This window comes from Eupeodes corollae, chromosome 1 (genome assembly GCF_945859685.1).
Source record: "Eupeodes corollae chromosome 1, idEupCoro1.1, whole genome shotgun sequence".
NCBI classification, from domain to species: Eukaryota; Metazoa; Arthropoda; class Insecta; order Diptera; family Syrphidae; genus Eupeodes; species Eupeodes corollae.
In genome coordinates, this window is record NC_079147.1 from 1,670,913 (window position 1) to 1,695,109 (window position 24,197).

Below are 24,197 nucleotides of genomic sequence, written 5' to 3' on the forward strand. Positions count from 1 at the left end.
GAATCCGTATTCGTATTCGGTTTTCATTAATCTTTAAACTAACCCCTTGTCAGGGCCCTTTGCCCTGTAGCCGCTCAGAGACTATTGACTTTAAGAACCAAACCAAAAATATACACAATCGTGTGACGAATGTACAGTGCAGCGTGCAGTGCATTGCGCCTATGCATTCTCTGTGCTATAAGAATATAAGTTTGCAATTTAAAACTTTATGAGGTTTCGAAAGTTGGCCTACAAAAACCAACTTTCTTGTAGTTTCGTTTCGATACGTTGTATTTCTTTTTGTTTGGTTTGGCGTGGCTGGATGGCGTGGCATGATGTGTGAAGTTGGGCTAAATGTACCAAGATGACATGACGTATTGATTGAATACTCGATGAAGAGGACGATGATGATGATGACGATGACTGTCAGACGTCAAGTACATAGTTTTGATTGTCAGATAGGAAATGGAGGCAGAATAACTGATTCGTTGAAATATTTTATTCACAAGTTATACATTACGTAGGAGTACATTTGCCCTTTTTTTGAGGTTTAAGCTTTATATTACAAAATTTAATTAAATGTTTATCATGGCATGGCGAATTGATTTTTAATTTAAAAAACGATATTTTAAATAAATCAGTGTAAATAAGTAAACACCCAAACGGTTGTACGCCACAGTACGAGTACGAAAATAGATTGGTCCCATAGAATCGTTTACGCGTTCAAGAACTGAACTGGGGGAGCCATGACACCATCTGGTAAGGTGGAATTTTCGATAAACTGGCTTGCAAACAATTAAGCTTTATCAATAGAGTTAGCTAAAGTAGAGTAATTGACAACAAGCGTAGGAAAAGGAAGAATTCCTCATGTTTTTTACAAAAGAGCAACAATTCTTACTGCCTTTTGGACAGTATTTTTTGACGTGATTTTTGGTAATGCAAAAATTTGGTCTTTTGAATAATGGGCGTTGCAGGCCTTCCTGGCTTGTTTAAAGCTTTTCCGTTATTCCTTAGTTGGGTTGGCTCTAAGACACCGGAAGCTCACCTCTTTCCACAAAGTAAGTTTCTGAAACTTAGAAGAATCTGAAACCTAGAAGCACTGAAATAGGGAGAATTGTTCACTTAAAAAAAATTACAAAATAACAGCTCCCTGTTATTTATTTCAGGCATTTGAAATTTTAGTTTTATGGCTGAAACACAAACACGCTTCAGCTTCGGCTTCGTCTGCGTTACGTTGGGCCTGCTTTGGGGTAACTTGGAATGACACTTACAATGTGATATTTCTAAAATGGCACTTCTGTCATTAGCAGCTGTTATTTTTTCTCAAAATAAAAAATATGCAAAATGCAAATGCTTTTTGTTCGTTGACCTTTTTACAGCTGTTGAGCTGTTAGAGAAAGCAAATGTTCAGCAAATTTGAACTAGAGCTTGCGTTTGGACTCACATTACGTAACATTACGTAACATTACGTTACTTCCTTACGATTGTCAAATTAAACGTGAGGTCGAAGCTTCATTGTAATACTCGTAGCATGCATTGAATTCCTATGACTGAACTCGTAAACGTCAGGCGAAGCCGAAGCTGTGTTTCAGCCATTAATCGTCCGTCTTGTGTCGGTGGCATTAATTCAGATTTATATTTTATCTTTTAATGGATTAAATGTTGCAATTCAGCGGTTTTCGCTTAATTGAACAGGTTGGTCTATTAAACGGGATTCTACTTATTGAACCCTCCAGATAGTTGACTGAAAAATTTGATAAAATGTCTTTCCACAGTGCAATTAATTGGGGAATTTATTTAATTAAGTTTTATTTTTGTGTTTGTTTATATATTTATTTAACTGTTTTAAATGTTTATACAGGTTGACTGGAGGCAGATTTATGTTTTTAAGTACGATTATTTCAGTGATCGTGCGGATTCTCGAAGTTCAACTGTTCAAGTGAGCATCGCAAGTTCGCATGGATTGAGCGCAGTTGATCTTCAAGGACTCCCGAAAATATTGAAGTGGTTGAAGAGAGTTTACGTGGAAATCCACGGCTTGCGATACCCTCACTGGAACTTCATGAAATCTTAAAAAGGTATTTAAAGTCCCATCCATGCGCAGTTCAAATTATTCAAAAACTAAAAGAAAGTGATTTTGTTTCTGACACGATGTTGGAGCGTTTTCGTTGTGAGATCCATTTTTTTTTTGTAGCCACGAGGCTATTTTCATTTTAACGGACACGTTAATAAACAAAACTGCCGAACCTGCAAGCCCATTCATTGTTTTCGCACACAGCTAGAGATTCGATGAATTTGCTTCAGGAAGCTTACCCTCAAAAACTTATCAGTCGCCTTGGAGACATCCCGTGGACACCAAGGTCTCCAGACCTCAAAAAAAGAGTTAAGAGCAACAACCAATGAACTCTAGTAAAACAAAAAAAAATTCGTCGAGAAATCAATCAGTGCAACGTTTGGCACGTAACATGAGGATCCATTTTGAACAGTGCGTACATTTCTACGCAAGACAATTGGATATACATAATGATCAACAATTGAAATCCGCATTATTTGTCTGTTTTTTAATATTTCAAATAAAAAAATATACCTAACAAACATATTTTTTTAAATTTAATTTTGAAAATATAAAACTGCCGCCAGACAACCTGCATATTCAATTAAAACAATAAATCTGTATGTTTTTTTAGTTAAATAAATCTAGTTTTATGAAAAAATCAATATAAATTTAGCTGCAGTGAAGATGATACTTTAATCAATTCTGTCTGAAAACTATCAGTTGAGTTTGCTTTTTATATAGAATGTACAATTTTTGGCAATATTTTGGCATTGCAGCGTATGTCCTGTTAATATCATATTATTATTAAAGACTTTTTTAGTGTAATAATAATTAATAAATCTTTTAATAAACGAATATTTAACTGAATTTCAGTAAGCTATCAGCTCCTGGGTTGCAGATGATAACAAAAATTAATTTTTCAACGTCTTCATCATCAGCATATAATTATTTGCCAACAAAAAACTAAATTACTCATCTTGCATAAACTTGACATTTGGGGTAATTTTAATTTAGTCTCTCTAATAATAAAATACTATACTAATTTGTTATCAATTGCTTTATTAATTGTCTTATCAAAATATTGACCTTTTTCCATGCCGAATTTCATGAATATAAAAATGCAAATTTATTTACGCTGATTACCGAATAATTTAGGAACATTCCATTCTATTTATAACGAAGCAGATAGTAAAACAATTTGGTATTTTTAAGTTTTTGCTGTAATAAATTAATAGAACGATAAAGTTAAAAATATTGCACTATAACGTCTGGCTCCTTGTTTTCTTATATGTGGACAATCAAAAACTAAAGTTAAAGCTCTTTTTCATCGAGGTATTTGAATTCCGGTTCATGGTCAGTACTATTTTTTGGCAATACTGAAGTTTTTGTTAAATTAAACCTCTAATTTAGTTTTTAAAAAAATGTTAGAAATTAACAACCATTTTGTATATGAGTTGAAAATCAATATATACCAATTTTAGTAGAATTTTGTGTGGGTTTTCAAGCATTAAGTGCGATTTTTCTAGAATGCTATTACTTGTTTGTAAAGTATTCAAGTTGACAAACATTTAAAAAAGTCCTTACTGGTGGAAGCAGGGAATATTGTTGTTTCATGTACCACCTCGTGTTTCATTGTTCGTAATACGAGATTTCAGAAACTCTGAAGTCATTAGCACCTAGGTCTAGCAAATTACTTAAAGTGTGAATAGTCATATTAAGATGTTAGTTTTAGTAACATGTTAAAAAATAATTAGATATAAAAAATCAATTAAATTTAGCGAAATCATCTTTTGAACTAAGTAATTTACTGAAATATATCACCCACGGCATTATGGTTAGAGCGTTGGACTGTATTGACATTTACACCACCCTCTTCAATAATGCACTGAATAGAGCATATTATTCAGGGCATGGGAAGACCGCTATGGTTCATACTCTCCCGAATAAGGGAAAAAACAACTCCTACCCGTCAAATCTTCGGTCGATAAGTCTTCTTCCGAGCATCAGCAAAGTTTTCAAAAAGATCATCAATAGGGCTCTGACTAAGAGGGCTGCGGAGAGCAAAACACTTCCGGATAATTTAACACAATTTATGCTGTGTCTAAACTCGTCTCTGATATCCAATGGAATAAAACAAATCAACAATGCACAGGTGCTATTCTGGTTGATTTGGAAAAGGCCTTTGACACCATATGGTTAGAGGGTCTTTACCTAAAACTAAATAGGCTTTGCATAAGCAAACCGTTGTTGTATATACTTTATGATATGCTTACCGGATGAAAGTTTGTTGTCAAAAGTGCAAATTTAACTTCTACCACAACATTCTAAGTTAAAAATGGCCTCCAACATTAAGGAGCGGTGAATTCGCCTAATTTCTTCAGCATTTACACCAGCTATGTGATAGGTAGTCTTACAAAGGCAATTTCGTACGCCGACGATCTAATTGCGTAAAGAATGGCCCGAAAGGTTGAGGATATTAGAATTCTCTTGCAGCGTGATTCCGACAAAATTCAGCAATATTGCGACAACTGGAAACTGAAAATAAATGTCCAGAAGTCAAAGACAAATCTTTTCCGGACTTCGATGGTAAGGACCACGAGGGATACGTGCAAGAATTGGCGCAAGATGGTCATCGTTAATCTTCACCGATTAGCGAGCAGAGGAGCCTACGCTCTGACGAAACGGCTGTTTTACATCAGTCGTGAAGATAATTTGCTACATGGCGGCCCTCATACGGCCGATGATCGCTTATCGAGTGGCAGTGTTTACGAGGCTGTACCGGCATATATCGAACAGCCGGATCTTCTTACGTGCATTACTATTCCAACGAGGTCCTATACAAGGGGGCTCGAATCAACAGAATTGACAATTTCGTGATAAAACTCGGTCAAAGTCACATTGCAAGAGCTATGTCTTCGACCAACAATTTAATTTTCAGGTCGTTCTATCCGAACGAAGAGTATTTTGAAAGTGCACGCTTGGAGCGGCTTCATTCCAGAAGAGGCATTCCTCTTTTTAGATAAATGCGGTCTGATACAGGATAGATTGGCAGTTCCGCTTTTCTACCACGTCAGACGACGAACCGTGGGTAGGCAACTCCAGTACATTTGGGACGTCATGGCATAAGGCGGAGCAGAGCCCCTTCGGTTTAGTAGGGCTGTGTCCGAACGGGACCGAACTGATAGGGTAGAACCAGTTTTGGTAGCTCCAATCGGCACTTGATAGTGGGTAGTCGGGATGGGGTTTTAAGCCTTGGCCGGTTAACATACTTGTTTTATAGTTTTAGGGTTTAGTTTTAAGTAGAATAGGCATGGTGGTACAAAAAATTAATTACAAGAAAAAGAATATAAAAAAAATAGGTTCCATTTATCGCAATAGCTACTTAACTTGTTTATAATTGTTTGAAGTAAAACTGGACTCTCAGCCAAAATTACAATATCATCAGCATACAAAAGAACATTTATACCGATCCTTTGCACATGTGTTCCGATGTGGAGTTCAGAATGTAGGTCATTTAAGAGACAAAAAGCAGAGCGTTCAGAACGCAATCTTGTTTAACGCCTTTGATCGTTTCAAAGAAATTAGAGGTACTGCTTCCATTCCAGACGGCGGCAACACACAACCATTTCGTTCGGTAAGTTAATTGCCAAGTATTTCCTTTTTTTTAAATGGTGAGTTCTTTCTTACATTATGAACGGTGTTAGGAAACTAAGCCTGGAACTGTTTTAAGTTTGTATATTAATAGGTTTATACATAAGTATATTAAGGATATTAAAAAAAACGTAGGAAGGAATGTCTTGGAAATGTTTGGTTTTCACGGCCCGAAAAGATTAATATTTGACAAAAAGTTAAAATGCGGTTGCTAACTGAAAAACTGAGACGGGAAGCTTGAAGCAGCGGGAGTCCCCGCCGCATGACTTAGGTAGTATCTTAAATATTGATTGATTAAAGTATTGAATAATTAAATCGAAATCTCCAAAGTATATAAAATATACACCTTAAGCAAATTTTCCTATTTTGCTGACATGAAATAAAATAAAAAGAATTAAAGAATAATGGAAAGTTTTTTGATTTCTCAGAAATGTATCACCGATTAATTTCTTCTATAGCTTGATTTTATGATTTGTGTGTTCGAATTCATAGAATTTAATGAATCATAGATTCTTGCTTAAAACCTCGACTTTTTATTATTTGGTGATGTACTGGTAAAATTCTATGCTTATATAGTTTCTAAGAACACCAAATACTACATTTCACGTATAAGTATTTTTCTTTTTTCAAACTGGAAGGGAAGATTGACATTCAATTAAGGTTTCTATCTTTACAGTATACTCATCTACTTGTGTACATAGCTCACATACCTTGTTTGGTATAAGTTTTGGTGGAAGGGAATACCTATTCCTTTGAAAACAAGTCACTTTTTGAAAGAAAAAAAAACATCTCGCCCATTATATGCTCTTTCAGCCTTTCAACAATAAATTCTTCTCAAACTATATTAAGATGTTCTAGAAATCTCAACAGTGAGCTTGACGTTTTGCAAATTAAATTCGTGTTAAGTGGTAAGCAAGCACCGCACCTTTTTCAGATAAATCTTTTAGCATTTATTTTTTGTACGTTTTACTTTCTAAAAGTTACAACATAGCCCACACAAAAATCTCAACCCTCGTCCTAGTTTTCTATAACTTTGCGCTTAACCACTTCTAGCAAAACACCGGAAAAGCTGAAACCACACCACCATCATCTAAAGTAAGACCCTTCACAAACCCCGTCCGTCGTCGTCGTCTATTCCGTCGTTCGTCTATTTTCGTTCATTCCAACAAACAAACAAAAGCAAATAAATAGACAGGCGATTTTTCGGGTATTTCGAAAAATTTCTTTTCAACATTTCAAGACTTTATACCTATAATTATGTATATTTAATCAGAAATAAAAAAAGATTGCCATGTCATTATTGAATTGCTTGGTCATATTGATAGGGACAAGCAGCTGTGCGGTCGGGGCGGGGCGGGGCGTTGCGGCCGGCGTGACATAGCCCTTTGGACGTGGTTGCAAATGAAGTGCTTGCGTCAATAAAATCACGCAGATATGCTTTTATGCAAATAACCTAACAAAATTTGTGAGCGATGGACTGGTTAATAAAGAAAATGACGTATCCACACGAAACGGAAAGCCTTATGCTTCCGATGACGCATTAAGATGTTTTAAAGGAAAGGGTTTGTGTGTTCCAAATCCATAGAGCACAGCCCAGAGCACTATGCCAGAGCAAATTATTCGGTTAAAGCACATTTATACTTTGTATACATATGGATATGTTTAGAATCTGTCAATCAAGCTGAGTAAAAGTAGGTACCTTCTGTATTCTGGTCCTATATGAACTTACATATGTATGTATGTACATATAATTATATAAAAGGAGCTTGAAGGTCAAAAAACACCACTACTTATAAGTCATGGGATTCTAATGACCAACTCGCATGAACATTAATTTTTAACGACTTTGTACAACACACAGTAGGTAAGTGCATGACAACCCCCTTGACAATAATGGCGAGACATCAGGTTTTGAATTTTCTTGTGTTCCTTCCGTTTTGTCGTCTTCACCATTTCGATCATAACAGTCGGAGCTGAAACATATGGATTGTCCAACTTAAGAAAATATCCAAAAAACACGTAGCTTTAGAGTTAAATAAAATGCCATTAGAGTTGAGTTTTGATTTATTCAACTGCATTTTGATGCGCAGTAATTAAAAATTAATGGGAGATATAAAATTCATCGCTAAAATATAATTCGTTTTAATATTCAAACACGCGCTGTATGTGTAATGTTTGCGGAAGCTCTGAAGGTCCTGCCCTTCTGTAACCAATATTTCTGACTGGTATTTAGTTAAAACATTTCAAATGGTTAAGCAATATTTATTTTGATTTTGAATAAACAATTGTTTTTCCTTATTATCTAAACATATGTACATCATAAATATTAAGTTAGTAGGTGTGTGAAAAAATAAAAGAATTCGTAGAAATGAATTTCATGATTAAATAATGATAATATGATAAAAAAAAATTTGGTTTGTGTAACACGTATTAAATTCAAGCCTAGAGCTGTTGCGGCAGGACTAAATGACTTGTCAACTAGTTAGTAAGTCATGGGAGTTAATTTCGTTGATGAATACATTTCTATTCTGCCTTTCTCATTACTGTACTTCTTAGCTGTTTAATAAGCAAAATTTCATAATTTTAGAAAAATCCAGTGTAGATTGTTTCACAGGGAACAGATAAATAAAGAAGGTCGTACAAGTGACGGCTGCGGACGTTACACAACTAGTACGCACTATCGAATATTGAGTGTGGTTGCTTTCCTTGGCATCGAAGACGCTTTAAGCAATGTGGACACATCTGCACTAACATCACTAACAAAATTAGACCCATTTCTTAACCCTCCCTATATTAATGGATTCCAATTAAAGTTTTCAGACGAGGTTAAGTACCTGGGTACTAATTTAGACAAAATACTAAATTGGAAACGCAGTATACAAGAAAGAGTCAAACAACTTCTGCAGCTCTCTTTTCTTGCAAAAAAGCTTTTGGTAATAAATGGAGCTTAAAACCCCGAATCTCGCATTGGCTGTACGCATCGGTAATCAGATCGATACAAATTTGGCAGTTTCGTGGACTGCTTTAGAAAAATCTATAACGTTCAGCTTGCCTATGTATAAGCGGTTCGCTTTGCATGGCCCCATTAGCGGCACTGGACACCCTACTCTACCTAACACATCTTGCTATATTAAGGAAACAAATAGCTGCAAACTCTGCTTTTCGTCTCAAAACTTCGTCGAAGTTTATTCACAACAACATTGGCCACTCCGTACTTCTAAGGTATTTAGAATCAATTCCAAAGCACCATACTACAGCATCCCCCAACTGCAATTCGGTAGAAACTTCCAGGTTTCTATACCTTCCAGATCTTTCTGGGAGTAAAGGGAATTCCTGGAAAAAGAGTCAGTGTACTTTTATACAGATGGATACAAAAACAGAAGAAGGAGTCGGTGTACTCTGAACGACTGAAATTAAATCTTCCAACATCAACAACATCTGATATCCGTATTTTCTCAGATCAAATCTCTGGAAACTCTTTAACAGTCAATAACTGTCGATCATCTCTAATGAAGATGGCATAACAGTTTAATATTCACCTTTGCTGGTTGTCGGGCCAAGGAGTGAACGGTACAGTACAATTGATTCTACCACGTTTGGTAAATTCTGGCATACCTATCGCTGCATTTAAACTATTGCTTATGCAGGATGCTATGAAGAAGGCGAACACCAGGTGGCATAACATCACCTCGTGCCAGGTCACAAAAAACATCTAGGCTACACGTAACAACCTACACACAAATTATTGATATTTTGAAGTTTTTTTCAAATTAATTAATTTTAATACCAGACAAATGTCAAAGAGCAAAAGTGTTGATGGAATTTGTTCGTTATTCTTATTAAAATTCCTCCTTCTGTTTTATTCAAAATACGACCTAGTTTTTTTTTGACTCAGTCTTACGTACGTTTGGCACGGAGTTTGCTGAAAAAGATGTCTAAGGTTTTCTTTCGGCGATAGTAAGAATGGGCCAAGAATACCGAATTCTTGGCGCTGTTCACCATACCGTTGACGGCATTCAGAATGTTACAATTCTTGACAAGAACCTTTAATTATTTGTATTTAGTGTAAGATGTACATTAATTTCCATAAAATGTCATCTGAATTGACACATTGTAATAAAAGGGACATCATATTAATTTTTAGAAGCACGAGGTAGTTTTCTTCCTTTGGTGTTATATACTGAAATTTTACATTTACTGGTGCATACTCAATATTGGCGACGAGGATTATTAAAAGATAGAGGAAAATCTTTACAATGACCGAAGTTACACATGAAGTCTTTCAAGCCTTAACCGACGTCGAATTCGTACGGAGATCTAATTAAAACACTCAAAGACCAGCTAAGTCCAAAGCCCAATGAGATTACTGAGCAACATAAATTTCTGCTTAGACTTTTTTGTCAGATTTGAAAAAAACTGAGCGTCTACTGTAACTTTGAATGTGACGCATGCAAAAAATCTACACTGAATACACATCTTAGGTCTCAATTTATTCGCGGTCTCCGAGACGAGATGAAGCAAACTTTGAAACATAACTTTTGGCCAGGTCAAAGAACTTCTTTGTCACTTTTTTTCAAGAAGTTACCCCATATACTTGAACGTTAAGATCTTCTTCGTTCGAGAATATTAATTTTTCTAAATCATCTGCAGTCATATCTCATATTCTTATATGAGTTATACAAATCTTAATTATTTTTAAAACTCATTTGTCAACAGTTTTAATAATAACTTCAAGGGTTTAAATTAATTTCAATCGTCCTTGTATATACTATGAAAATACAAACAAATAATAACTAAAAATAGGATCTAATAACCAGATTTATTTTCTTCTCTTAAACTAATGACAAAATGCCCAATTAAGAAACAAAGCCATTAACTTTTCGAAAATTGTGTATTACTAATTAGTTGATGCTTTACCTTCCTTTACCTTTATTTGGAATTATTCAACATTAACTTTGCTTAAAGTTAATACCTCCAAACAAACCACAACCAAAAGTTTTTAAATCGCATTTTCAAACCACATCAGAAAGAAAAAATAAAGTTTTCAAATAAAAGGGTTTAAACGTTTTCTATCTTTATATTTTAATTATAAAGTTGGATACATACTCGTGCTACATAGATACGTAAATATCTATGAAAGCGATATCATCGAAGTTTTCATTTTTTGGAAGGTTCAATGAAACAAACCTGAAACATAATTCATTCGTATTAAATCTAACCAATAGCATTAATAAATAAGAAAATTAGGTGGCGCAACAGTCCGTTGAGAACTAGGGCCAACTCTCAACCATTCTTGTGTGCGAGTAGTGTTATCAGGGATGGAAGGGACCTACTGTTTTAAGCAGAGAAGAACAATTGATTATGTAAAAATTTAGGGAATGTGCATAATTTGTATATTTTACAGGCACAAGTCTTGACGCAAAGAACTTAGTCCAAGTTAATGTGAAAAAAATAGTTTATAATTAAAATACCAAATTTAAAACAATGATTACTTTAAAATTACAGTTTTTTTATTAAAAATATAAAACGAACTTACTTGAAAAGAAAATCATAAATTAACTTTAGAAATCTTAAATCAAAAGACATGATCTGTCATCTTCTTTCATTGTTAAATGACAATTTACGTTATTAAAAATATATGAGATTTCAAACATGGTTCTAATTTTAAGACAAGCACTGGTAAGTATTTTTCAAAAGATGTCATTAAAACTGGAAGTTCTTAGTCGAAGTTCTTTTAACAAATGAAAAATGAATGTTTTCCTGGAACACATTTAAATGTTAAATCAGATAAGTACACAATTGTACATAGTAAGCTTGATGACCTTTTATAATACCTTTTGATTTATTTAAGGAATCAAAATTTATGAGTGTTTGTCTGTTTGTTGAAGACATATATTTATTTACATACATACATATGTACATATGTATATCTTAAAAAGCACTTAATTTCATTTCCTTTTAATCCAACTCGCGTAGAAGGTTATGCTGTCATATTCTTAGTTTGACAAACAATCTTGACAGTGACAGGAAATTACGCATTCAATTAAAAATCTCACACTTTTCGTGAAGAAAGCGACAACGTAGCACTTTGTTTTAATGTGGGAAGATCAAAAAGTTATGCTGACTTTCTTCTTAACGTAGGTACATAATCTCTTACCTTCCCATTTCCCAAAGAAAAAAAAAAAAAAACTAAATTGATGCCTTACCTTATCTACCCTTAAAATTTTCACGTGTATGGAGAAGTGTGTTGGTTTAGTAAATAATTCAAGTACTAGACAAAATGAAAAACAGGAAGTCGGAACTTTGCCAAGGTAAAACTCTAATCCCACAGGATGTATCTATACATTTTTGTTGTTGCTTTTTCATTTCGAAAATATTAAAGTTTTGAGCTTTGCACCAACACTCAACATTATAAGGTGATATTGCGGAATGTCAAAAAGTCTACTTTTAAATGTCTCAGCTTTTCAGAAATTACAAAGTTGTTGGTTACGTGCTTCGGTCTTATAGCGATGGTTTACGTAATTTTCTATATATTTCTAGAGTGCTGTGTGAAAAATGTATTATATCTACAGATTCGTGCATAATTCTGAAAGATTGAGAACTCTTATGTAAGTCAGAAGTTTTTGTGAGCTTGATTTCTTGTAAATTGTTTTATTATCACAAAAAAACTGACGAAGTTTCGACTTGTTCTTGGTTTCTTGGGTATGGTTTGAATTGTAATGTCATCGCGTCCTTATTTCGATTTAAAAACTATTAACTCAAGGTGTTTTAAGACTAAAGACATTGCTATCAAAACTACAAGATGAAGGCAAAGAAGCACATAAGGAGAAACTTGAGTTTTGAAGTTTTCTTCGAATTTTGATATTTTTCCCTTATTTCAAAAAAATAGAAAATATCCCCCTTGATTAAATATCTAAAATAAACGGAATGTACGGGGATTGTAACTTTGTCTTCTTTGGTATAAATAATTCCACACGTTTTAACTGCACGGGCAAAACCAGCTTGTTTAAAATATGTCTAAGAGAAAGTATTGTTGGAAACCAACTCATGCAACTGCTTTTAACATTTTGGCTTTTCTCCATAAAGAGCAATTGCTTAAGCTTTTTTGATAATTTGGCGTCGTCGTACCGCTAAACAGAAGCTCAAAAACTCAATTGGTTGACACTAAACTTCATCTTTAGAATCAAGATCACCAGAAAAATATCCATATTTTATATTCATAAGATAGCAATGCATTTGGCAAACCAAAAACTTGCAAAATGTCCAGATTTGATCCCTGCTCACTTGTTTTACTTTTTGTTCTTGTTTAATAAATTTAATTAACAGAATTGTTAAACATTTTCCAAATGCATAAACTTACTTTTTGTTTAAAACAAAGTGAAATGGAATAGTATGTGTCTCTGAATCACAAATTGAAAACGTTAGTAAAACTCATTTGCACATCACAGAGTATCCGTTCCTATAAACATATCCAATATTTTCTCAGAAAACACTAAGCTTCGAGCTATTTTTCACCCCACAACGACATCTCGCATGTGTCGTTAGTAGTGTAGGGTGTACCTTATAAAGATGATGACTGTGAGGTTATTTTTATGCTTTTATTTAAATTTTTTTCAAAGTTTTGTCTGACATATTTCTATATTGCACTCTTGAACAATTCATTTAAGAGAGTGATAAAAAGTTGTGACAACATGGAATTAAAACATATAGAGTCTTACCTATAGTAGAATAAAAAGACAACAAAAAGAATAGCGCCAGCAAGAGTACAACTTGAAACTATAATTTATAAAGGATACAAAAATTGGTAGATTTTAGTTCCCTGTTAGGCACGTTTGTTCTATTTCTCCAGGTCAAGTTTTCGGATTCAGTTTCTAGGGCGCGCGTTTGGTAGTTTTTAGATTGTATCTTTAATGGGACATGGTCCTAAAATTAGAAAGTTTTCCCATTAAATCGGGAAAAACGATAAACGATTTTTTGTATTGCTTTTATTATAAAACTTTTTAAAGAGAACAGTAAAAAGCAGTAATTTCAGTAATATGTCCCGATAGAAACGGTCAATCTTGTATTTATGTATATATTAATTTATATATATTTTTATAAAACTTTTTGACTTTTTAAACCCTTTCAAAAAAAAGGTCAATGGAATATTTGTTTTGAATTTTGAACATCTTAGAGTGGGAGATACCAGATATTGTAATATTCTGTGGTGGAATCTTGAATTAATGTAAGTACTGATAAATACCAAAGTTTAACATTTAACTAATAAAATAATAATAATTGTGATAATTAAAAATGTATCTAGACGGTTCTTAACATCAAGAACATGTAGAACTATTGCTTAAATTTTTATAAACATCTTATTAAATGTAGTCTAAAGTTTAAAATTGAAAATTTAAAATCATTAACTTTGAGTGAATACAAATAAAAAGAATGTTTACAAATTTTACTCTTATGTTAGTTTCGTTAAAACTTCTTTGGTAAGATTGGTCTTTAGCGTAAATTGATTTTTTTAAACTTCTTATAGGAAGTTATTGTAATGAGTCCGATTTGTCGAATTGGAAATTTTAAAATTTCTCGAAGTTTTTAAGAGACCTTCGAAATAAAAGATTTTTGGAATGATGTCTGTGCGTTCATTCGTAAGTCCATACGTCTGTACGTTCGTACGTCCGTTCGTGTGCGACTTTTTTTTCGTCGTCCATAGTTTAAGAACTAGAAGAGAAATCGACTTAAAATAAATTTAATTTTGTTAGTGCAGAAAGATTCAAAAAGGGCTCTCGAGGAAATTGCGTGCGGTGTTTTTTTGCCAAAGGCGTTTAAAAAAAAAGTAAACATTTCCCACGATAAATTTTATATTTTATATCCAAACATATTTAGAAATCAACAAAAAAGAAACTGAAAAAAAATTTGTCACCTCGAAAATTTTACAAATAAAAAATGTTTTTATCTCCAAAACAATTTTGTGCAACGAAGAATTACGTTTTTAACATCAGGTAAAATGTTGAGATAAATCGAATTGACAGTTTTTGTGTACAAAATAAAAACCTTAAAAAACATTTAGTTGGTAAAAATTGAATTTCGACTCAAATAACTTTTCAAAACTTTGAGACATTGGCTTTAAACTATTTTGATTTTTTTTTTAAATATTTTTGTCAACATTCAGTAACGGTTTAAAAAAATCGAGTTAACAGTTCTTTGACAAAAATGAAAACCTAAACAAAATTAGCAAAAGTTGGTAAACATTAATTTTCGACTTAAATAGCTTTATAAAACTTTGGGATATTGGCTTTAAACTAATTTTTTCTTATGAGAAATATCAGTAAAATTTTGAGGAAAATCGAATTGACAGTTTTTTAACAAAAAATAAATACCAAACAAAATTAATTTGAAATCAAACTCTTTTATCATATGCAAAATATTGTTGGTAATTTCTTAGAATAATTTAATTGTTAATTTTTTTTTTAGAAAACACGAAAACCTACAAACTTTTTAAACAAGACAAGTCGTAAAACAGGATGAGAATGTATCAGTGTGGATCGCATCCTACGCTCTTTTTTGAAAGACAGAAGCTATTTAAACGACGTTTTGGATTACTTTCAATTTAAAGAAATGTTTGTATTGACTGCACTTGTACCCGTGGCATGATGGTTAGTGCGTTGGACTGTCATGCGAGGGTCCGATCCGTGTCTGTGCCACCATAAGTTTTACTCACGATACTGACACTTGCGGAGAATTAACAAACTCTCCAAGAGTAATTCTTGTCATGAAAAAGTGCTTTCTCAAATTATCCGTTCGGATTCGGCATATAAACTGTAGGTCCCCAACATTCCTGACAACAGTATCTACTCGCATACAGAAATGGTTTAGAGTTGTAAGTCACTACGCCCTCGTTCTCTACGGACTGTTGCGAGACCTAATAAATTGTATATTCTGCGGGAATACCATTGAAGCGATATTAAATATTTATTAATTAACAATTAACTAGAATACATTATATTATTTCAATTGTTATTATTAATTGAAAGTTCCATAAACCTAAACTACGTAATCCTGCTTTTTCTGTATCATCAGATTTATAATCAGAGTTTAAGTTATTATTTTAGTTTGAATGCAAATTTTACAATCTAGCTTTATGACATTTTTAATTTTTTTAAATATAAATGTGCTAGCTTCTTATAAATATATTCATTTGAATTAAAAATTAAATAAAAAAATCGTATCAAAATAATAGTCGTAGCAAAATGGCTCGACGTCAAAGAGTTAAAAGAGCTTAGAAATCTTTCGAGCAAAGTGCAGACAAAGTTGCAGTTCAAAGAATTAGAACTTTAAGCAATCGTATTATAGAATCAAAAGAAAAACGTGATAAACTATGCAAGCATCAGGGAAAGTTGTACAGTCGCCACTCCTTTCTTCACCTGAAATTTTAAAATCACCCCTTTTTGGTTTTTTATTATATCTATCAAAATTATGTTTGCGTAAGCCACGAAAACTCAATTCTTGCTTTCAAAGAGGTCGTTTGGAGCATCAAAAGTTTGTGATTTCTTATCGGATGGTAGTTATTTTTAAACGACATTCAAGATCAAGTATACCATTAAATTGGATCATTGATGTTAATACCCAATGAAGATGCAAAAATAGGATTGGTTGTTCTTTGAATAGGAACTGTGATTTGTTACAATTAGAGACAATTACAGTATTTATTTAATAAATAATAACTCGTATTTGTGTTAGGTTTTGACTTTTAAATCCTTCATAAATCATTAAGCCACAGTTACATAAAATTTATAATTTTAGTTTCTTTCATCAACCGAAAGTCCTGCAAGCCATCATCGAATTGCCAAAATTTGGGTACGTAATCATCAAGCATTAGAAACTATATCGACCCTACTATCGATTTGAATAAAGATTTCATGAATTTAACTGAATGTTGTGTTTTTTTTTTAATTTCTGATAGCTCTAAAAAATCAATCCTTACGAGAAGGTTTCAACAAAACTTATTGTAATGGACTTTTTCTACTAAGTTTATTATTTAATTCGAGTATGGCTTAAAACAATGTAATTATACCAATTGGCAATGTATGTGTACGTACCTACAATTTTTCATTTACTTTTCATGTATTAAAATAAATCTTCAGTATGACATTGTCAAAGCTTCGATTAGGTAAGAAGTACATATTTCAAATTCTAATTCGTCTGAACGAGTATGAACCCAGCAACAGGTTGGTACCCATTTGTATGTTTTTTAATTGAATAGAGCCGGTGTTTTCATGATTGTTTCAACATCAATCAGTAGAAATGGGTGTAGGGACAAAGCTTTTGAAAGTAGTAGAAATATTTTCATGTTGTGTGTCAGTGAATGCGGAATGAAGGCAGATTTTTTTAATCTTTTGATTGCTTTATCAAATAATGTAGACGAACAGGAAAGGCTTATGTATTCTATGACTTGTTAGTATCGTATCAATTTATCTTTATGAATTGATAAATATTATGACATTATTACGTTTGATTATTGAATTATTATTATTTATTTGAATTTTATGAATTACATATTACTTTTTTTCGCATTCAGTATACGTACATATGTACATGTTTAATAACATAGCTTTCAGCTTCTCAAGTGGGTTTTGGATTCACATTACATATTTATTATCATATTTTTTAAGAATGAAACCTGCCAAACTCAGAAAATTCAAAAATGTATTGTTGCAGAAAAACCGCTGACAGAAATTTGAAAATGGACGTCGAAATAAGATACTGAAGTTTTTTGAGGAAAAGATTTTGAAACACACTTTCAGAAACATCCTTTTGATATTTCAAATGCATTATTTTTAAAAGTTACTGCTAGAAGAGATTATTAATTGTAAATGAAAGTATAAGTTGTTTATGTGTACATTTATTATTCAATAATATTTCGTTTGACATAATTTTGAGTTCAAATTTGCGATTTTTAACTGCATTTGTAAAATATCAATGTAAGTTTAACTTTGAGTAAACGAAATTGTTAAAATTGTTAGTCGACTTTTCTCAGCTTTTGTATTTTTGAGTGTTTTAACGATACAATTATCGTGTACCGTATACAATATATTTGGAAGCAGATATTTTGACAAAAATTATGTTGGAAAACACCGGTGGGCAATAACCTATGTATCATGACCCAATGGCAAATTTTAGATTGATTCCTATAAAATACATAAATACAAGTATGGAATTGGTTCTGTTTGAATAAAATTCTTAGTTCTCTTGCTATTTTCGAATGTCATAAGCTTTGTAACAGGAATGTGTTTTTTAACGAAACAAAACGAACTAAGAAAATTTTCCAGTCGTTTGTGTAAGCGTCTGGTAGCTCTATTCGGTATAAACATATACATTTTTGTTGTGACAGCTTTTTAGGTATCAATTTGACTATCACCTTAAGTGGATCAAATTCGATCATTTTGATTGTCATTTATCAACAATCACCTTAGCCGATTCCAACCCAGGTTTGAACCTCTGTATATGGACGCCTAGTTCCGAACCTGGACTTGAACAGAGTAAGTTTTGAGTTCGAACATTTGTTATTATTGTTATAATTATTTGTAATAATATTATTTAATTTCTTTTTTATATCAATTTGAACATACAAAAGTTAAGAATCTTTTAAACGTAAAACTTAATTTTGACTTGATTATATATATATATGGATTAATTGTTTATTTTTAAAGGAAACTTTTCAACTATTCTTGTATTTATTTGCCTGGTTGCTTTAACTATCTTACTATCCTACATACTTCTATAATTTTGAGTTCTAATTTTGATCGATTAAGCACATTGAAAAGAGTACAAGTATTTTTCTACTTTCAATTTTTTATTACTTGCAAGTAACGGTCCATTTTTATGTTGTTACTATGACTACCTTATTTGGTAATAATAATGTGTAAATGATTGTTTGTGTTTTGCCTTGTTTTTAGCTGGACATTTTTAATTTTTGTGTTTTTTTTTAAAGAAAATAATAATTTTTGAGGTAATTAAATATTCCTTTAATGATCTATATTAAAAAAAATAAAAAAATGAATTAGTCATGGCAAAAGGAAAATGGTGCTCAAAGGAAAAAAGAAGTCTGATCTTGAAAATGAAGTCAAAATTGCGGACGGTAAAAGACGTTTCTAAGTCGTTAGAATGCTCCTGGTGTATAATGCCCTTCATCATTTCAAAAAATTTGGAGTGATTGAAAACGTTAAACAAAACCCCCGGGCCAGAAAGCCCACTACAAATGAAGATAGCATTATTTATAGGTTATTGACCAAGGATCCGTTTAAGACCTAAAGTGCCATTCGAAGTGAACTTTTAACGAACTATGGAGTAAATGTTTCCTCAAGGACCATAAGACGCCGATTAAATGAAAACAATATACGTGGATAAGTTGCTCAGACAAAACTGCTTGTATAAAAAAATCTGAAATCTAGGTTACAGTTTGCTAAAGCTCACCTAGACAAACCTATTAGTTTTTAAAAAAACGTGTTCTGGAGCGATGAATCCAAAATCTGCCGGTTCGGATCGGATGGGAAAAATATGTATGGCGTCCAAAAAACAGGGAATATGATCCAAGGTACTCCACAAGGTGGAGGCAAAGTTATGGTCTGGGCTGCTTTTTCATGGTACATCCGGTGTTGGCCCCATAGTAAAAATTGACACCAAAATGGACCAGAACGTGTACAGAGATATCCTGTTGGATCATATGATACACTAAGCAGAAGACAATTTGCCGGTATTATAGTGCTTCATGTACGACAACTACACCTTAAACACATTTCAAAGTTAGTGAAGTGTGCCTTAAAGGTGAATAAAATCCATGTTTTGAAGTGGCCAGCACAATCACCCGATTTTAACCCGATCGAGAATTCGTGCAATGATGTTGAACATCACATTGAGCAAAACAAAAAACAATCAATTTAACACAATTGTGGCAGAAGATTCAAAATGCTTGATATGCAATTCCAAAGTCACGATTTGAGGCTTTGGTTGAAATTTTACCAAGAAGAATTGCTTCTCTAGAATTGATAATGGTAAGTAAAATTTTATCAAGAAACAGTTGAATGTTCTAAATTCGTGTCCAGGCGAAAAATTGATGTTTCTGCATTCCATACTTCTTTCTTCTTACAGATGTTAAACAATTTGATGAAGTAATATGAAAACATAGTGCTGTGGATATGTATGATATGAAAACAAATTAAAAATTAAATGGTTTTATTTTATTTAACAAGTGTGCTTAATTCTTGTCCAATAATGTACCTGCCATCTCAATTTGCATTTAAGGTTTTGTTTGTATTTTCCTTCAGTTCAATTGTCTTAATCTTACCTCAATTTAGGATAAAGTATTATAATTGTTTATTTAAAAAGGTATAAACTGTGCAATAACTTAAAAAATGTATTTTAAAATACGGAAATAAAGAACTATCTATCTTTTTAGTCCTGTGAAAGAAAATACAACTATTTCAATATATCTAAAAACACAGCACAACAATTCCTATCTATGATATCAATTTAAAAAAAAAGAACCCGAAACTTGTAAATTGTAAATAAATATTTTATTTTTAAATAAAAACAAGTCTCAATAAAACATTTGTTTAGTAAATGTATAGGTACATATATATTAAAGAATACAAAATACTTAAATTGTTGTAAGTATGAAAGCTCAGGTCTTAAATAAGCTTTAGGAAGAACTTGAGCTACAGTAAAATGAAAATATTTGCTTTAACAAAAAAATTATTATCTGTTTTTCCCAAAAATGTTATTACACTTTTCATCTATTGATCAAAGTTCATAAATAAAATTTTGATTGATTACAATGATGAGAACTACGTAGCTGAAACCAAGAAACATATAAATGCATTAAAAGTTCATTAAAACACCAATCTTTTCGAGAATGTGTTTTCCCTCAATGAGTAACCTTGAACATTGTTACTGGAATATTGATTTTATGAGTTATCTTCCATTTAACTAAATAATACATCTATAAGGACTCATGCATGCCTCAAACATATAAACCTGTAGATATTATCAAATGTATTCAATTCAAAGTAAGTTCAAATTCAAAACCATTGTTTAACCTGCATTTACATACATTTAATAAATTACCAATAAACTTACAAAAATGTATTCAAATCTAACCCCAATAATTCCTCCAAGTACAAAAATGTACATACATATTTATAGGTATACCAACTTCGAGTGCACTTCAGTAACGAATATTTTATTCCCATAACAAAACTGAATTTCAAAGTTCCAAAAATGACCTTGAAAATGCACTTTAAGTATCTACTCCTTTCCATACTCGTATTATTTGTATATTTCTTATTTTTCTGTATAAAGCTTTTCCTGCTGCAATTAGGTAATTAATTTTATATTGCCAGCACAGCACGGAAAGTTAGAGGAAAAAAATAAAAACTTACCTGAACTTTATGCCAATGTCCATCATGCAGCTCTCGTCCTACGGTTATAATTTGAGCACCACCTCCCAAATTATATCGCAAACGCAAAGCACCCTCCACAAGTTTCAACTCAAAGAAGTCATAAGTCCCCCCATCGTCAGTATACAGCACCAAACCGTTCGGTTGTTCGGTTTTGAACTCCAATTCGAGGGAACCATTCAGACCCGTATACCATTTTCGAAACTGAGCAAACGAACTCTGGGAACCGTCCAATTGAAATGCTCCACACACCGAGGACAGCCCCAGCTGCAATATCAGCCCGAACGTAATCAATTGCAACATAGTCAATCGCGGAAACTGCTCGGAAAAACGAAAACCACCTCCTCCTCCACTCGTGGCCGCAGTCTTAGCCGTATTTACAAAGTTAACGATTTTTTCACAATTATTGCTACTATCAGCCACACGAGATCGTACTGACCTATGCCTTAAGTTGTTGTTGTTGTTGTTGTTGTTATTATTGTTGTTATTGTTATTTATGTAGTTTTTGCTTTTATGGATTTCACCTTTCGGATTCGGTTTGCCACTACCGATGACGCCGCCATTACCGTCACCACTGACAAGGACACCATTTGTACTACGAGGACTCAAGTTTAATTGAAGTTTAGATGGAAAACCCTCGCTACTACAATTACTACGATATTTTCCACCAACAACAATTCTATTTGGGGACAGGGACACTGACGATGACGATGACGATGGCTTTGTGTCGGCAGGATGGTGGAACTTTTTTCTCGGCGCACATAGAGCCGCCATTTTATATTTCGATTTCGAACTTTTCGATAGCACTATTCACACCATTCGCGGTCACTGGATGGTTGTGATGTGCTCCTCTCACCAAAAATTTGTCACCCCGTTTCACTCACTCACTCAAAATACCAAAAAAAAAGAAAAACCAAAACCTATTAATCAAGCGAAAGCTTTTAACTTTCGTGCGTATAATTGTCTTTTTTGTTGTTGTAATTTTTGTGCGTTTTTGAAATGTTGAAGTTGAAGTTGATTTTGAAGATGTTGTTTATCTACTGAAATATGCTGTTTTTTAAAAGAGAATATTTTCGAGAGCTTTTCATAGATTTTATTAGGAGTACAATTTATGTAGGAGTATTATATTTTTAAACCTCCAAGGGTTATGCGGACACGGAGGCAGGAAATGAAGATGGTGAAGAAAGCTTTAGGGAGCTTTTCTAAAAATTTTCTTTTTGCTGTAATTTTCCGAAAGAATGCATGTTTCATTATTTGTATGCTGAAAAGTTGCTAATTTAAATTCTCACTATCATAATGACGAGTTTTGTTTTGTTGGAAAATCATAATCTTTTCCGATATCCGTCTAAGGTTTTGTGCCAAACAATTTTTTCAATTGCCTTTTGCTCCTACTACTGTGCCCCCCACACAGGATGAGCTTTTTTCACAGAAATCAATTGCATGTATATGATTTTTTCGGGTGATTTTCACTGATATTTTTTCACTAACTAATCTTACTTTTCTTCACTTTTTTTTGAAAAGCGACTTGAATCCAAACCAAATAGTTAACAGATAGATATTTATTTTTTTCAAAATTCAAATTTTTTAAATGGCATGGGAAGAATTCTCCTGATTCCTTAATTCCTCATCATGCTGAATTTTGTTCACTCGTAACTTCTTAGAAGCAATAAGACTCCGATGAAAAGTGATATTTTATTTTAAATTTTATGGATTCAATCAAGAATTAGAAGGAAAAACCTTTAAGGACACCATTTTATTTTTGTGTATTTTCACTTTTTTACCAACCGATTGCGAGGTCGACACAATTTCATGAACGAACCACACTGCATCCGACACGAAACTAAAATATAAAATTTGAAATTCAACTTTTCGCTCTCGTCGTCAGCTTAATGCGGGGATACGGATACGGTACGGACTCAATGCTTCGTATTCGTATCTTTCAGGAATATTTGGAGGGAGAGCTTTAAAAGCTTGCAGATGTGCCTTCAAAGAAGAGTCTTTGACATCAAGTACCTTGAACTAAGCCTCTTTATAGCGCGTATGGTACCGCTGTTGGCTGTTGGTTGTTGGTTGTTGGTGGTGGTTGCTTGCCTCTTGTTTCTCGTTTTCATCACGGCGCAGCGCACATGTGCGATACGATGTACAAGAAGTTAATAAACATTCGAAATTTTGGCTAAAAATCAACTTTCTTGTGAAGGAATTTCCATTCAACCCTCAATCTGTAGAAGCTCTGAGCTGTGATATTATTTATGTGATGCATATGGTAATAGTTGGTTGGTAGTCATTTGCGCCCACTCGCTCAAATCGACGATAAAGCATTTACGACCAGTGCTGTAGACTTTGAATATTAAGTGAATACGCTCTTCTGGCTTGATGGGGGTGCTCCCTAGAGTATTTGTTTTTACTGATACACAAAAGGTCACACAGCCAACTAATACTAAATTGCCAAAGAGAGGACATCAAAGAAATGGCTTTTTGTTTTTGAAGATGGAGACATTCATAAGTACTATTTACGAGTATGTGGACGGGAAGTTTTCTTAGAATTCAAAACGTATTGAGGACTTTTTGTTCAACAACTGGAATGAAAAATAAAAGGTCTCTTTTTGTTTTAGAAAATAACTGGGTTTCTTTCCAATCAAAAAATGCTTTAGCCTGATAGTGATAGTTGTAATAATGATCTCAAGCAAACTTACTCAGAACCGGAATAAGAGAGACAGAAAAGTAAAATAAAGCTTGTTAAAATTTAAAGATTAAGTAACGTTTTCCAAAGTTACTTTCCCAAGTGTTTACAAACAAAACATAGGTTTTTTTAGTTGAGCACGTGTTAAGGGCAACTACAACATATAATAAGAATTTTTCTGATTCAAATCAAAGCTGTTAGCAAAATTCTAAATAAGTTTACAGAATTTAAGACATAATATAATCCAGTTAATGAATTTAAATGTATACTCTTCTTTTCAAAACTATTGATTTTTATAGGAACACTCGGTCGTACACGCATTTTTTTAATTTTACACTTATGCACCTATCAATATTGTAAATATGCTTAATGTTGTGTGTTTGAGAGC

General features: G+C 32.9%; 1 protein-coding gene across 6 annotated transcripts in view; it reads right to left on the reverse strand.

Moving 5' to 3' along the window:
• The window catches only part of LOC129943074 (neurexin-1), a 90,435-nt gene extending 66,910 nt beyond the window's left edge, over nucleotides 1-23,525 (reverse strand). For 3 of the 6 annotated variants that reach the window (XM_056052288.1, XM_056052287.1, XM_056052286.1), the window contains exon 1: nucleotides 21,112-23,523. In XM_056052288.1, coding sequence (XP_055908263.1) covers nucleotides 21,112-21,903 — 792 coding nt within the window. In that variant the 5' untranslated portion in view covers nucleotides 21,904-23,523. Of the gene's footprint in view, nucleotides 1-21,111 lie in introns of all 6 variants that reach the window. The other 3 variants (XM_056052290.1, XM_056052289.1, XM_056052285.1) reach the window with 3 other exon arrangements.
• Between the last annotated feature and the right edge of the window lie 672 nt (nucleotides 23,526-24,197).